General features: G+C 42.8%; 1 protein-coding gene across 1 annotated transcript; it reads left to right on the top strand.

Annotated features, from left to right (window-relative positions):
- The first annotated feature begins 298 nt into the window (after positions 1-298).
- Positions 299-14,966, top strand: sall1a (spalt-like transcription factor 1a). Its single transcript, XM_036980980.1, has 3 exons — positions 299-1,172; positions 8,257-11,990; positions 13,292-14,966. The coding sequence occupies exons 1-3, from the start codon at positions 1,100-1,102 to the stop codon at positions 13,730-13,732; spliced, it is 4,248 nt and encodes a 1,415-aa protein (XP_036836875.1). The 5' UTR covers positions 299-1,099; the 3' UTR covers positions 13,733-14,966.
- The last annotated feature ends 210 nt before the right edge of the window (positions 14,967-15,176 follow it).

The raw sequence follows: 15,176 nt of genomic DNA, 5'->3' as shown, positions 1-15,176 counted from the left end.
TGCTGAAGTAGCCTATGTATAGTAAACATCTATAAACAATACAAACATGTCCATGCCTTCGAAACAGAATCATACACTCTTTACTGTTCCCTCTACTGGTCAGTCACTCGCTCACGCTCACGCTCACAGACACACACACACACACACGCTTGCGAACCATGCATATGAGAGAGAGCGAAAGAGAGAGAGAGAGAGGTGAGCGAGAGATTGCACCTCCAACGGCTTATGATAGAGTAGCCCAGTGACCAATCACATCATAGGTGGGCCGGGCTCCACATTTCTCACAGTCCTACATGGGCCCTTAAAGTTTGTTTGTTCGCGGAATGCGGTGTGTGATGAAAACGTGTTACTAACCCCGTTCGGCGATAATCAAATGAATCTGATTGGGATATTCGATACATATCCTGGACTTCCAAGACACCTACAGTGTCATTACGCACGAGACTCCTATAGTCGATCTACGTTTTCCTCGCTGCATTGAGGCACCACTAACCAACGATTAGGTATCAGTGTTTCAACATACAAGATCTGAATTACAGCGACCTCAATGCAAATCTGAAAGGAGGATATGCACAGCAACAGCGACCAGAGTTGTGGAAAGTATTTGTATGTGAGATCACGGAGGTTTCAACGTGAGCGTCTCGTCAGTTCAAATTGACCTAACTCTGCTTGGTTTGATCGCTGCTTAGTCAATAGGAAAGATACCGTTCAGCGAATGGACTGAAGACTCTGACATTCCACTAGTAGCCAAGATAAGCTTTACGTAGCTACCAGCTGGTTGCTAAGAAGGGTTAAACTGTATCTAAAAGGAGTTGGAAAACCCAGCCTTTTCTTCCACACGGATCAACTCATTGGGTGGGAGCTGAGAGAGAGACAAGAGTCCCCAGCAAATCAGGACCTAATTGATTAAAGAGACTTAATTTGAATAGGGGGCTGGCGAGGTGCCAATAGCCTTTCAAGGAACCCCCGAATGATTAATCGCAAAGCATTATTGATAATCATAACAGGACACATGCGCGGTGGATGGACTCGATTTTCGTAATTTTGAGCAGATTTTTTAGTAATTTTTTATTCTTTCTTGGCTGATGTGTGAGCCAGCATGTCGCGGAGGAAACAAGCAAAGCCGCAACATTTCCAATCGGACCCTCATCTGGCTTTATCCGAGCACAATGGTAAGTTCTGGCAATGGATCGCTGTTATCCACACTACTATCTTTTATTATCTGCTTTTCAGATGTTTTTGTCATTTTAGGATTGTTTCTTTTTGGATAGGACGTCTTCCCCCTTTTCGAAGTTAGATTATTTATTTTTTTTATGAATCCATGCAATTTACTGTCTCAATCATTTTATGATAACTAGATATTTGCTATGTGTATAGGCCATCTACTTTATGATCAAACTATGGCCCGTGCCTTTTCTATATATCGCTCTAAGACACAGTCAAATACTTTTATTCTTGAAAATATCATATTATTGCGTTTTGTTGTTCATATAACTTTAGAATAAAACTTTGTTACAAAATATAACCATTTAAAAGTGAATGCGTTATAGTCTTGTTATTAGGCTGCTTAGCCTACTTTTACCTCGACATAGGCTTCTATGTAGCCTACACTTTTAGAATTCACTTTTTAGAACACTTTGTGTGGTAGGCTACAAAGATTGATTTTTTAATCAACATTTTTGACTTACACACTTTGAAACAAGTTTCCTCTATTGCTGCTGCAAGCAAAGTTGCTGCAGCGAAAGGCTCGTTTAAGTTTCTGCTTTTGTAGTCGACTTAGTTTCACTCCAATCGTTGCTTAACCTACTCTATACACGGACAAGTACTGGTGCGTAGAAATAACCAGTATTTTCTGAAATGTATTTTGGGTATTCGGCCTATATATTATATAAATAATAATTGTCATACTCGCCTAAAGTTTCTACTGTTTCTGACTATCATGTACATAGCCTAGTCTACAAAATCGGTATTTCACAGCCAAGCCTTGGCTTGATTCAAATCAAATGATAAGAAAATATAAACATTATTTGCTTACAATTAATACCTTATCGATTTTCAGTTTGTGGACATGTTGTGGTCTTAATTGTGGATGGTAATCATTCGTTTACAAATTATATGACTTTTCAACCACAATCTCAATGTGGTGCACGATGCAACAGAACACTGAAGCTATACTGGCCTTATAGTTATTATGTATATCATTATTTCATGTTAATACATTATAATAGTTTTATGCTTAGCCGCATGCACACTTTTTGTTTACTTCCCACATTTCCCTTGTGTATATTCCTTAACCATAATTTTCAAGATATTTCAAAGGTGAAGTTAGTATAGATGACATACTGCTTCATATTCTCTTTCGCCCCCTCCCCTCCCCCTTTTCTCTCTCTCTCACATACACACAAACACACACACACTGAGAGATAAAGAGCGATAAATAAATAGTGAGGGACAGAGGCCTGTTATTTTACGAGATAAACAAGTTAACGTATCACTAAATTTGTCAAAAATATGTAAAGAATTTATGTTAATTTACTTTAACAAAATCTCAGCACCAAATTACCTCACGTCATGAAAATGAGTTTGTATAAAGAATATGTCAAGTTGTGGTTGAGACCATCAAAAAGATGGCGACAGTGATTGAATGAATTTTATTATGCAACTACCTTGGTTGCTTTTGGAACGCTTTGTCACCCTTGCGAGTTTCTACGACTCCGGAGTGACCAGCTGACCATCTCTGTTAAGTCCACCCAACAGTCACATTTCCTCTTATAATGATACATTTGATAAAATTATGTTTTCCAACGAGACTTACAACAAGCTGGGCTTTAATTTTATTTAGCTAAAGATGTGCTTTAGACCTGCTGTGAAAACCAGGTTATGGTAGTATTTTCTATAGGCCTACAACACCCATAGCCATAACTTTCACCCTATAGTGTTTGTAAGGTAGTTTGATGCGGCAAAGTTTAAGTTTCACTATCTTAAAAATATCGAACAATTTCCAGATTATTCAAATGTGTATATTTTATATTTCGTACAATTTACTGAAATATTATTTTTTTCAAAATGGTTGAATGTTCATAGTGAAACGACGGTAGTTTCGATCTAACATTTTAGAATTGTGGATGTATTTTAAAAGTCTCACATGTATAGTAGATTTTAATGTTGCGCTTTCTCTATTCATTAGTTTATATGAAAGTTAGATTAGGCTCTGTCTTTTTGCAGACTATATTGTCATTGCACTGGTACTTCCAAAGGAAATCATAAACTCCTATCTCTGATACAGATTACATTTGACTTGTTTGTAGTTACTGCTCTATAGTAGCCCATATTGCACTAGTATTACTATTCTTACTATTAATATCTGTTTATTAGAAGTGTTTGCCATGACATAGCCTACAGAAAGGAAACTCTAGAGGCTCTTTAACTGACCCTATATGGCTGATTTTCCATACACATTGATTGTCTATGTATTTTCCTTCTGAAGAGTTGTATGGAAATATATTTTCCTTGAGACAGTCAATTTAGTTTGACTTATTTTTCATATATAACTAATCATGTTTTAAGTTCTTTCTGTGTATGTACAGCTATGTTGTTTGCAGTATCCTTTACAAAATGCTAGCTGGAAATAAAGCTCTGTTTCACCCAACTTAAACCTTGCATAAGAAGCATTTACTTCTACCTAAGGTTGCAGGATTTGTTTGGAACTAAGGATCAATGCAAAACATAGTCTATACCTAGAATCATACTTGTTTTTCCTTGACTGCTGCATTTCCCCTAAAATGTAATAAAGTAGTGAATAGTAACTTTAGTCATTCTCTGTCAGCAGACTGGTGCCTACTGAGTTTCACAATAAATAACCCAAATGCATCATGCATTAAACAATCTGAAAATGCAATACCTGTAATTATGGGTTAGGGACATGGAATACTTGCATTTCTGGTAATGGGTTGATAATTCTAGAATGTGTGCTCATGACTGAGAGATCTCCTGTTTGTGTGGAACTGGAAACTCCTCAAGAGTCTCTGTATGCAAAATAAAAAGAGGGAGGCTAACATTCCCAGTACATTTTAAGGAGATGCTGAGGGCATTTTGCCGCTGGATAGTTAGTGTATGAGGCTGAGAGTCAAGGCTGTCTGTCTCTCATCTCCCTCCGAGAGAGAGAGAGTTCTCGGGTGGGATGTTCAGCTGTTTTAACCTTTGCCAGGGTCCCCCTGTGTCTCCCTGTGTGAAGTTGATGAGAGTTCAGGCTGCAGTGTGTTCTCCTGTACCTCGTCATTGACCCCGCTGATCAGAGCCACAGGGGCCTAGCAGGGACTCTGTCCTCTATTTGTGATGGGGGGGGGGGGGGGTCTTATCAATGTGACCGCCATCCACTTCCACCCTGCAAGAGTAGCCCCCCCAGAGGGAGATCGGCAGGGCGGTCCTCAGCCCTTCGCACTGTTGTACCCCGCAAACAACAGGGATTCAGTTACTTGTCATTTTGCCAATGTTTATATAGTGGAAGGCTGAGATGTATCCCGGCTGAAGGACTTGCTTGCTTTTCTCCCTTCTCCTCCCCTTTAAGCTTTAATCATGTCACCAGGGCAGAGCTGCTAAGGCTGGGGCTTGTCCATCCGGGAAACGGCAGCTATAGTGGAACCCCATCTAGTGTTCACTGGGATGTTTCCAGTGAGGCCAGCAGTGTGAGGGCTGGAGAGGAGGTGGGTTAGCTCAGGCAGGCATCAGACATCAGGCATCAGACACTCTACTGAATTCACAAGTGTCAAGAGGCTTGAAGCCAGCGTCCCTACAAAGTAACGTAGGAACTCTCAAAAAGCTACTCTGCCATCTTTTCTACTAATCCACATCTCTATATCACTTATTATTTATTCTCTTCTGTCCTTTGTATCAGAGGCTCTCTGTTTTGGCGTGTGTCTCTTCTGCCTCCCTGAAGGCCTGTGCTCTGGTGACTCCTTGTAGCATGATGATGATGAGATTTAGCTGTTTTAGGACACCGTTTTTATACAGAGTAATGCATTATTTCTATTCAGAGATAATCGTCAAGCTATTTTTTAAACATTGACTAATGTATGCACTGTTGCTGTAGACATTTGGGTGTTGTGTGCATTGTGGCTGTTCTCATTTAGGCTGCGCATTTGTTGGCATTATTTTCATAGTATTTGTTTTTTTATTCATAAAGACATCAGATTAACAAAATACCATCTCTTTTTAAGTGCATGTCTACTTATGTAAACAGACATGATTACATGTCAGTACATGATTATAGATTTACTTTCAAATACTCCATGCTTCTGAGATGCTTTACCTTCTTAATAGTCAAGGTGGTGGTATGGAAATAGCTTCTTGTGAAAGAGCACATTTGAGATGGAATAATTTGATTGTTTTAATTTGACCACTATTTGCTTTACAATCATTGAGTATTTACGAAGGAAGGGGGTGGGGTGAGAGTAACACACTTTGAGATTTAGAAAGTGAATTTACCCCTTTGATCGGTCAAATCCTAGCCTGTTACAAGTACGATATTATTAGGGACATATATATTGTGGTTTCAGTGAATGTTATGAGAAGTTGATAACAGAGTTACATTTGGGCATATGCTCTTTGTTTTATTTTTCTCTGTGGTTTTGGATATAGTTATTTTGGTCGCTAAACATGATCATGTTTAGATAGAATCCACAATGTGATACAATCCACAATGTCCAGTTTCCATTCACTTGAGGAATGAGAGAATGTTACATTGAAAGATAGTTATTAGGGCGGCAGGGTAGCCTAGTGGTTAGAGCGTTGGGCTAGTAACCGGAAGGTTGTGAGTTCAAACCCCCGAGCTGGCAAGGTACAGATCTGTCGTTCTGCCCCTGAACAGGCAGTTAACCCACTGTTCCCAGGCCGTCATTGAAAATAAGAATTTGTTCTTAACTGACTTGCCTGGTTAAATAAAGGTAAAATAAAAAAAAAAAAAAAAAAAAAAATTACTGACTGCCTAACTAAATAAGTTATCCACAGGCCTCTGAAGAAACTTGAGCTAGTCACTTGTTCTTAGTGTTTTCATACAGATTACATTGGACAGTTTAAACAAACCTTTGGATGTATGGAATCTTAAATCCTTTAAAAATATATATTTTTGATATATGGAAATAGTAGCTTGCGGCTTCAACATGTGTGTCATCACTACACTCAAGTGCACTTTAATCTAGTAAGAGAATAAGAATAAACGCTATGAACTTGATGTTTACATTTTTGCTTTTATAGTGCATTTTTGTACTTTTGTAAAAGTTTGCTCCTATAACCTCTAGGTAAGTTCTTGAAGGGCGGTTCAAGCGCTTTCATTTAGTTGACTTTGGATAGTTTTCTCCCATTTTTGTTTAGCTACATTAGTGTTTCCTACAGCAGTGTATTCAGGACATTGTGTAAATTGATGTATTTCCTCTCACATAAAATCCATTTCATTTGTTCACATGGTCAACCAATACCAAACAAAGCTACTCTTCCTTCCCACGAGGTAAATCAAACACATTTTTCATTACTGACGCTTTCAGGGGAGGCTGCATGGTTGATATTAAAAAGTTACCATTAAAGTTGGAGCAAGTCTTTCCTCCTTTTGCATGGTTAGAGTGGTGTGAGTCTGGGTTTTACTGTCATGGCAACTTTGCGTTATCTGATGTCCCAGAGCAGAGAAACATTGAGGGAGATAATCCCTGAATTAAACAGGATCTGCTTTGAGTTGGCCAAGATGAGCAGGCCAGGCCAGGCCAGGCCGACAAGCCCGCCGCTCCCATGCTGTGTGAACAATGGGAAGCCATCCTGTCTCAGTGGGGCAGGGCCGCACTCATCTCTCTCTCGTTCTCTCTCTCTCTCTCTCTCTCTCTCTCTGGGTTTCATTTTCAAATTAACCCTCCCTTTCCACCCGTGATGAAAATGTAGATCGCCGGGGCCCACAATGAAAGGGATTCATAGAGAATTGCAATTTGTAAATCAACTTGTATGTTAAACATTGAGATTTGGGTTTGACAAAAAGAAGATAGAATGAGGAAAGTCTGGAGCACAGCAGTGGCACAGGGGTGTTGACTCGCCTTTTGTTCTTTTCACACTGACCCCTGTGTTTGTTGAATGGAAATTGCATAACCAAGACCAGTTTCTATGCACATTTAAAAGACAATTATTCATTTTGCGTATTCTTATTGGCTGGTATTGAATTGCCTGTTGCTTAAACTGCTGTGGCCAGTTGCTTGGTTTTGGGCAGCAAGCCGTTCATTCTAATATATATGACAGCAGCTCCACTCATAGTTCTTGACAAATTTTATTGAGCCATTTGTAGTTATGTTTTAGTTTTATTTTTCCCTATAAAGTATATATATATATATACAGCACTGTGATACTTACACATTTAAATCACTACAAATGTTATACAAAGTTTTATACGTTATGGTTTACTCTTCATTTTATGTTAGGTACTATAATGTGTTTTATTTATTTTATTTTTATGTCATTTATTAAATATACACAACATATTTATAAAAACAGGTGTTATGTAAACAGTACAGATATTTTAGTTTAAAAAAAATGTATAATTCTTAGTGATATCAGTCCAATAATGGCATATATAATTTTGCACTGTCTTTGTTGAGTGTCCGAGTGGCTAGAGAGAACAATCTGGAGTCCAAAGTGCTGTTTATTGTGGCTGTCAGATTCCGATTGCAGCCTGACTGGATACAAATTAGCTTAGTGACAGGGATAACCTGTCCAAGATGCCTGTAGTCGAGTTGAAAATGAGCAAAGTTGACAGCAAATTGAAAGTCTAATAAGTCCTTCAAATGGTTGATTTGCGCTCAGTGGACATGTAGACATTGAGGAGTATGAAATATTGGAAATCAATGCTTCTCTATGAAATGTCATTAAGCCCCAATGTCCTCACTTCATAGTATTTTATATGTTGATGGATTATCTATAGAAATGATTACTTAAAAGATGGTTGGCTTGATGAAACCAGATGTACATCTTCAAAGATCACTTATTATTGATTTCCATTCTTTTCTTATCCTGTTTCTCAGAGCCACCACATTAAAAGGGGTCTTTTTCACTCTTTTTTTGGTTTACTGCTGCTTTTTTGATGGTTGTTTTTTGTGAACGTATCAAGCAGATAAGTGTAAAACTGATTAATTTAAGATGAACAACAAAATAATTTGAATAGATAAAGCTGCCTCTTCAGCTGCAAAACATTTCTAATCCTCTGTTTCCTCCTCCTGTGTTTTTCAGGGGACACAGAAGAGCCCTGCTCGGAGGAAGACCCCCCCTGCAAGGAGTCAGATGCCCATGTCTGTAGCAGATGTTGTGCTGAGTTCTTTGAACTATCAGATCTTGAACAACACCAGAAGAATTGCACTAAGAATCAATTAGTTCTGATAGTGAATGAGAATCCTGCCTCTCCTTCCGGAAGCTTCTCGCCTGGCTCCCCTCCACATAATCCTGATGAGCAGATGAATGACATGGTTAATAACACTGATCAAGCAGAGTGCAGTGGCCTTTTGGAGCATAACGCTCTTGACAAAGAAGAATCCATGGACGTCGACGTTTCCGAAATCAACGTTCATCCTGGCCACGACAATGATGGAGGCAGCAGCCACATGGAGGGAGGCAGTAACATCAACATGAACACGGGTGAGGGAAATGGCCACAGTTCCAGCAGGAAGAGCTCTGGACCAGCACCGGGCACCTCAATCGTCTCTGCCCCTCAGCTACCTCCGCTCGGCAACCTGACTGACCTGGGGAGCATCTCTATGATCAACAGCAACGTCATCATCGAAAACCTGCAGAGCACCAAAGTGGCTGTGGCCCAGTTCACCCAGGAGACGCAGCGCTCCTCTGGGTCTGGGCCCGGGGGCCCCAGGGTGGCAGTGCCGGCCCTGATGGAGCAACTCCTGGGCCTGCAGCAGCAACAGATCCACCAGCTGCAGCTCATTGAACAGATCCGTCACCAGATCCTGCTACTGGCCTCCCAGTCCCCTGAAATGCAGGTGCCCCCCAGCATCTCAACACCAGGAGGCTCGTTGGGGCCGTCAGCCAACCCACTGACCACACTCAGCTCCCATCTCTCACAGCAGCTGGCTGCAGCTGCGGGCTTAGCACAGAGCCTGGCCAGCCAGTCTGCCAGCATCAGCAGCCTGAAGCAGCTGGCTGAAAAGGCGCAGCTACCTCAGAGCAACAATCCCAGCAGCGGTGAATCATCTCAGAGCATCAGCTCACTGGGACCGTCCACAGTCAACAACGTCCAATCGTCCTCTGACAAGAGGCCAATACATGCGATCAGCAGCAACCTCCACTCTCAGCTCAGTAACCCATCACACACTAAGTCATCCATGCCAGCCTTTGGGATAGGTAGCCTGTTGAACCCTGTAACTAATCCACATCTACCTCAGCCCAAATCTGGAAACCACCTGTTTTCCAGCTCCCTGCCCAGTATTGGCACCACAGTGGAGGACCTCAACTCTCTGGCTGCGCTGGCCCAGAGGAAAGGCAAGTCACCAACTTCATTTGAACCCAAGAGCAGCTCAGAGGAGACGTTCTTCAAGCATAAGTGCAGATTTTGTGCCAAGGTGTTTGGGAGTGACAGTGCCTTGCAGATCCACCTGCGATCTCACACAGGTGAGAGGCCGTACAAGTGTAACATCTGTGGCAATCGCTTCTCCACCCGCGGTAACTTGAAGGTCCACTTCCAGCGTCACAAAGAGAAGTATCCACATGTTCAGATGAATCCATACCCTGTCCCTGAGCATTTAGACAATATTCCAACGAGCACCGGCATTCCATATGGTATGTCAATGCCTCCAGAGAAGCCTGTGACCAGCTGGCTGGATAGCAAGCCTGTTCTCTCCACTCTGACCTCATCAGTGGGCATGCTGCTCCCACCAACCATGCCCAGCCTGCCGCCATTCATTAAAAAAGAGGATCATTCGGTAGCCATAACCAGCCCTCCCATTTCGACAAAGACTGACTCCGGTCGTGACGCTGCTGAGCCATCAATGAAAAGCAACGACGGGTTGTCTGAAGAAGCTGCGGCCCTGCCTACATCAAATGGGAAAACTGAAGAGGGCAGTCACTCGTCGAGCTTCATGGCGAGCGTGAGCTCTGAGTCTGAGCGCAACACAGAATACACAACCTCCAACAGCCCACCTATGATGACCAACCCTCTTATGCCCCTCATGTCTGAGCAGTTCAAGGCTAAGTTCCCGTTCGGGGGCCTCTTGGACCCGCTCCAGGGGTCGGAGACCTCCAAGCTGCAGCAGCTGGTGGAGAACATCGACAGGAAGTTGACGGACCCCAATGAGTGTGTCATCTGCCACCGTGTGCTCAGCTGTCAGAGCGCTCTGAAAATGCACTACCGTACTCACACTGGAGAGAGGCCCTTCAAGTGTAAAGTGTGTGGCAGAGCCTTCACCACCAAAGGGAATCTGAAGACCCACTACACCGTCCACCGGGCCATGCCTCCACTCAGGGTCCATCACTCCTGCCCCATCTGTCAGAAGAAGTTCACCAATGCGGTGGTCCTGCAGCAGCACATCCGCATGCACATGGGAGGGCAGATCCCAAACACCCCACTGCCAGACAGCTACCCTGAGTCCATGGGCTCCGACACAGGCTCCTTCGATGAGAGGAACTTCGATGAGAACTTCGATGACCTGGACAACTTCTCTGATGATGATATGGAGGGGATGGAAGGAGTAGAAGGGATGGAAGATGGCCCTGACAGCAGCGTCCCAGACACCCCTAAGTCAGCTGACGCCTCCCAAGACAGCCTGTGCAATTCCCCCTCTCACCCCGAGATGGTCGTCCAGGACGGGCAGGAGAAAAACCATCATGCCCATCAGAATGCCTACCACAATACCCACCATGATATTGACTATAGAATCCACCACAACAATCACCATAACAATCAGCTTAACAGCCACCATGACAATCAGCATCACAACCACCATAACCCCCACCAGAGGCTGGTAGAGGAGCTACAGGCCAGTAGAATGAAGGCCATGGGGAACGGGGGTTCAATGGAAGGGGACTGCCTTACTAACGACTCCTCATCCCTAGGTGGGGACATCGAGAGCCCGAGTGCCGGGAGTCCAGCAGTGTCCGAATCTACCTCTTCCATGCAGCCCCCATCCCCCACCAATGGGCACCCCCAACATCAACGTAAATCCCCCAGCTTGGAGGAAAGACAGGAGAGGCAGGAGAGACAGGAGAGGCACCAGAGGGCTATGTCCCTGGATCACATCAGTGCCAGCCTCATGCAGCATCACCCTTCTAGCATCGGGGCTCTGGACCTGACATCCTGCAACCCGTCTAAAGACCCACTGGGCATGCTCTTCCCATTCCGTGAGCGTGGCACGTTCAAGAACACGGCCTGTGACATCTGTGGGAAGACGTTTGCATGTCAGAGTGCCTTGGACATCCACTACCGAAGCCATACCAAAGAGAGACCGTTCATTTGCACAGCCTGTAACCGGGGCTTCTCGACCAAGGGCAACCTGAAGCAGCACATGCTCACCCACCAGATGAGGGACTTGCCCTCGCAGCTCTTCGAACCCTCTAACACCAGCCTCTCCTCCAGTCCGACCCCCTCCCTCCTCTCTGTGAACTCCCTGTCCTCCATGATCAAATCAGAGGTCAACGGCTTCCTCCATGGCCTCCACCACCACCAGGACCACCACAGGGACCACCACAGGGATCACCACAGGGACCACCAGGACCGAGATCACCATAAGGACATGCCCAGCAACATGCCCCATGGCCTGGTGACCACCTCGGCCTCTACATCCCCAGTGCTCTCGGCCTCTGCCCCTCCACGCCGGACACCCAAGCAGCACTACTGCAACACTTGTGGGAAGACCTTCTCCTCCTCCAGCGCTCTGCAGATACATGAGAGGACCCACACTGGGGAGAAGCCCTTCGCCTGCCACATCTGTGGTCGGGCTTTCACCACCAAAGGAAATCTCAAGGTAATTGTAAGATTATAAACATTATGAATGCAATGTTTAAAATACACACATATTCAATATCTCAGGGCAATTGTATATTTAAAAACATTATGAATGGAATTGGAAAATGTCCACATATTTATTCATGAATATCTATAGGAGGAGTATAAAAATCACCAGAATGTTGGTCCATAACTTTGAGCAACAAATTGAAGTGTGTTATGTCAGTGCCATTCGGAGGCAGTAATGTTCTATAATTGATGAAAGAACCAGCTCAGCGGAAAGGTTGAATCACCCCATTAATATGATTATTGGGTAGAAACCTGAGAATGTGATCAGCAGAGCACAGCTGGGAATGGTTCAGTTAACAACATTAACTACAGTAACCAGAGGCAACCATCCTCAGTTTTCCAGAGTTTACCCCTTGAAAATCCCAGAGTTTCCCTTTGATCAGTAGGAAAAGGCCCCTAAGAGATAAACAGGAAATGAAGGGCCAAATGTGATCACACCACTCAACTGTGAGAAATCAAAGGGGCGAAACGTAGAGAGGCGTAATATTTAGGAAGCATTGTTAAATGTATAACCAGATTGCAATTACCAGGTAATCAGCACCAGTTATAGTTTACACCCTTGTTGATATAAAAAAAAAACAATACCCTTATTATTTGTAGCACGATTTCACATTTTGCCTATGCTATGTTTTTGTAGTGTGTTTTTATTAAAATAATGTGTAATTTCTAGCAAGTGATATTGTAAAATGTGTTATCTAGAGCACACATCTAACAATGTATTTTAAAATATCACTTGCTATAAATTATGAAAAACACACTAGTCAACACAATCAGTTGTGTACCTCCATGTTTCTACATTGATTTAAAAATAATAACATTAATTATCTGTAACAGTCATCCTTTCAGGATCAAAAGAAGAAGAAAAATACATTGTCCTCGTTGGGAAAGGGCATAGCAGGGGTAAACATCAGATGTAATACTGGCCAGGGCAATGAGAGTGGGCACTGCAATTTGAACCAAAGCACAAGGGTCTCCCTCATGAGACGTTTGAATGAAGGTTTCAGATTAAATGCAGTATTTCATCCTAGCCATAATAAAATGGTTACACCATGCCCACGTCCCCACGCCGTTCACAGCTCACTGCACCAATCCTCCTGCTGCACCCAGGGTGCTGAACTCTTTTAATACTAACTTTCTGTTTTATTTTTTTTCCACAGCATCATCTGTTACGATGTGCCTTTGTCGTGGCCAAGTTTGAAATATTTATAATTTGCGTCCTTTCTCTCTCTCTGTATATGTTTCTCTCTCCAGGTTCATATGGGCACACACATGTGGAACAGCGCCCCTGCCAGACGCGGCCGCCGGCTCTCTGTAGACGGCTCTATGGCCTTCCTGGGCACCAACCCTGTCAAGTTCCCAGAGATCTTCCAGAAGGACATGGTGTCTAGGGTGGGCAACGGAGACCCGGCTAGCTTCTGGAACCAGTATGCTGCAGCCTTCTCCAACGGCCTGGCCATGAAGACCAACGAGATCTCTGTCATCCAGAACGGAGGCCTGCCGTCTCTGTCGGGGAGCATGGGGAACGGGGGCAGCTCGCCCGTGGGTGGCCTCACAGGCAACCTGGAGAAGCTGCACAGTACAGAAACCAGTGCCGCTCTGGCTGGCCTGGAGAAAATGGCCAACGCCGAGAACGGGACCCACTTCCGATTCACACGTTTCATGGAGGACAACAAAGAGATTGCCACCAACTAGATACTTTTTCCCTCTCATATGTACACACACACACACACACACACACACACACACACACACACACACACACACACACACACACATTGTGAGAGAAAAGAGAAAGAGAACAAGGCAAAGACAAAGAATGACTTGGCTTTGGCTTGCCTTTGAAACATTACCAACATGAGTGTGAAGAGAACTTGCCTTTTTGTACAATGTACAACATGTTATAGTTTTAAGGAGCTTATTTATTAGTGATTATAACCTTGCTCGGAACCAAGTGGAAGCATTAACAGTTAGTTTTTTTCTGTTCTACAGCCAGAATGGGTATGAGCTGAAAGTGAGCTGTTGAAACTTTAGCATATCTTTACCTTGGCATTAAGTTATTTTTGTCTGTAGTATATAGCTTTAACACAACTGTTGATGTTCATGTAATGCATTAGATCTGTAATAAGTGAAACAGAATGGCTGTAAATAATGTACACTGATCTACTCTAGATGGTCTAACAGATGTGTATTAACGTTCCCCCTTGAAAAAAATCATTGAGACTTCAGGCAAGGGACTATGATTACACTGTAGTCATTTCCTTATCAACCGCTGTTGATCTTTTATTTAAGGAAAATGCAAGCATTCAAGCATTTCAAGTGTTTATTTAGAGTTACAGTAGGCCTAACCTGTTTTGTTCATTAATTTTATTCTATGTATTGTACTTTTTTTCTTTCTTCCATAGTTCCATTTTTTTCTTCTTGATCTTTTTTTTTGTGTTGCTTTTTGGTGTAAAGTTTAACACAAAACAGTTGTGTTGTTAGAGGAGATGATGCATTCAGAGAGGTTCGCTTCCGGGTTTGAACTGAGAAGAGAGCCAATCATGTGGGTGGGATTCTCCTATAGGTCATCTGCTGGATTTTCACATTGCTGCTATGTCCTCAGCATCCTCATTGGCATCAAGTGCAACATATGTGTTGACGTCTATGTAAATAATGTGAGACGTGAGAACTAGAAATTCCATCACAACAACATGTACATATAAAGCTCATAAAACAAAGTCCATCTTGGCTAGGGGACAAATGATAGTGTTTTTATAAATATAAATATATATTAGGTTTGACAACCTTCGGACTGTTACATGCACTTTCTTGGAAAGTTGGAAGATCTTTATGGGTCCAGTTTCTCTACACTTTAATACCTACTAACAACTAAGATACTGTCATTCTTTACTCTATTATTCAAATACATCCGTTTTCCAAAAGAAAACTATGAGTGTTTGTGTCTCTTCATTCTCTTTTGTTTCTTTCTGTTTTGTATGCTTTATGATTGGAGATAATGGGGGTTTGGAATAATTGGAGGGTTTTCACTTTTGAAATGTGGTCTTCTCATGTTATTTGAAGGAACATATATTTTTTTTTGTGTGGATTGAACTTTTAAATGTGAGTTTAAATAGGCATACATGCACTTATGAAATAA

This window comes from Oncorhynchus mykiss, chromosome 6 (assembly GCF_013265735.2).
Source record: "Oncorhynchus mykiss isolate Arlee chromosome 6, USDA_OmykA_1.1, whole genome shotgun sequence".
NCBI lineage: Eukaryota > Metazoa > Chordata > Actinopteri > Salmoniformes > Salmonidae > Oncorhynchus > Oncorhynchus mykiss.
Note: the sequence above shows the minus strand (reverse complement) of the source record. Positions and strands in the feature narration are given on the sequence as shown.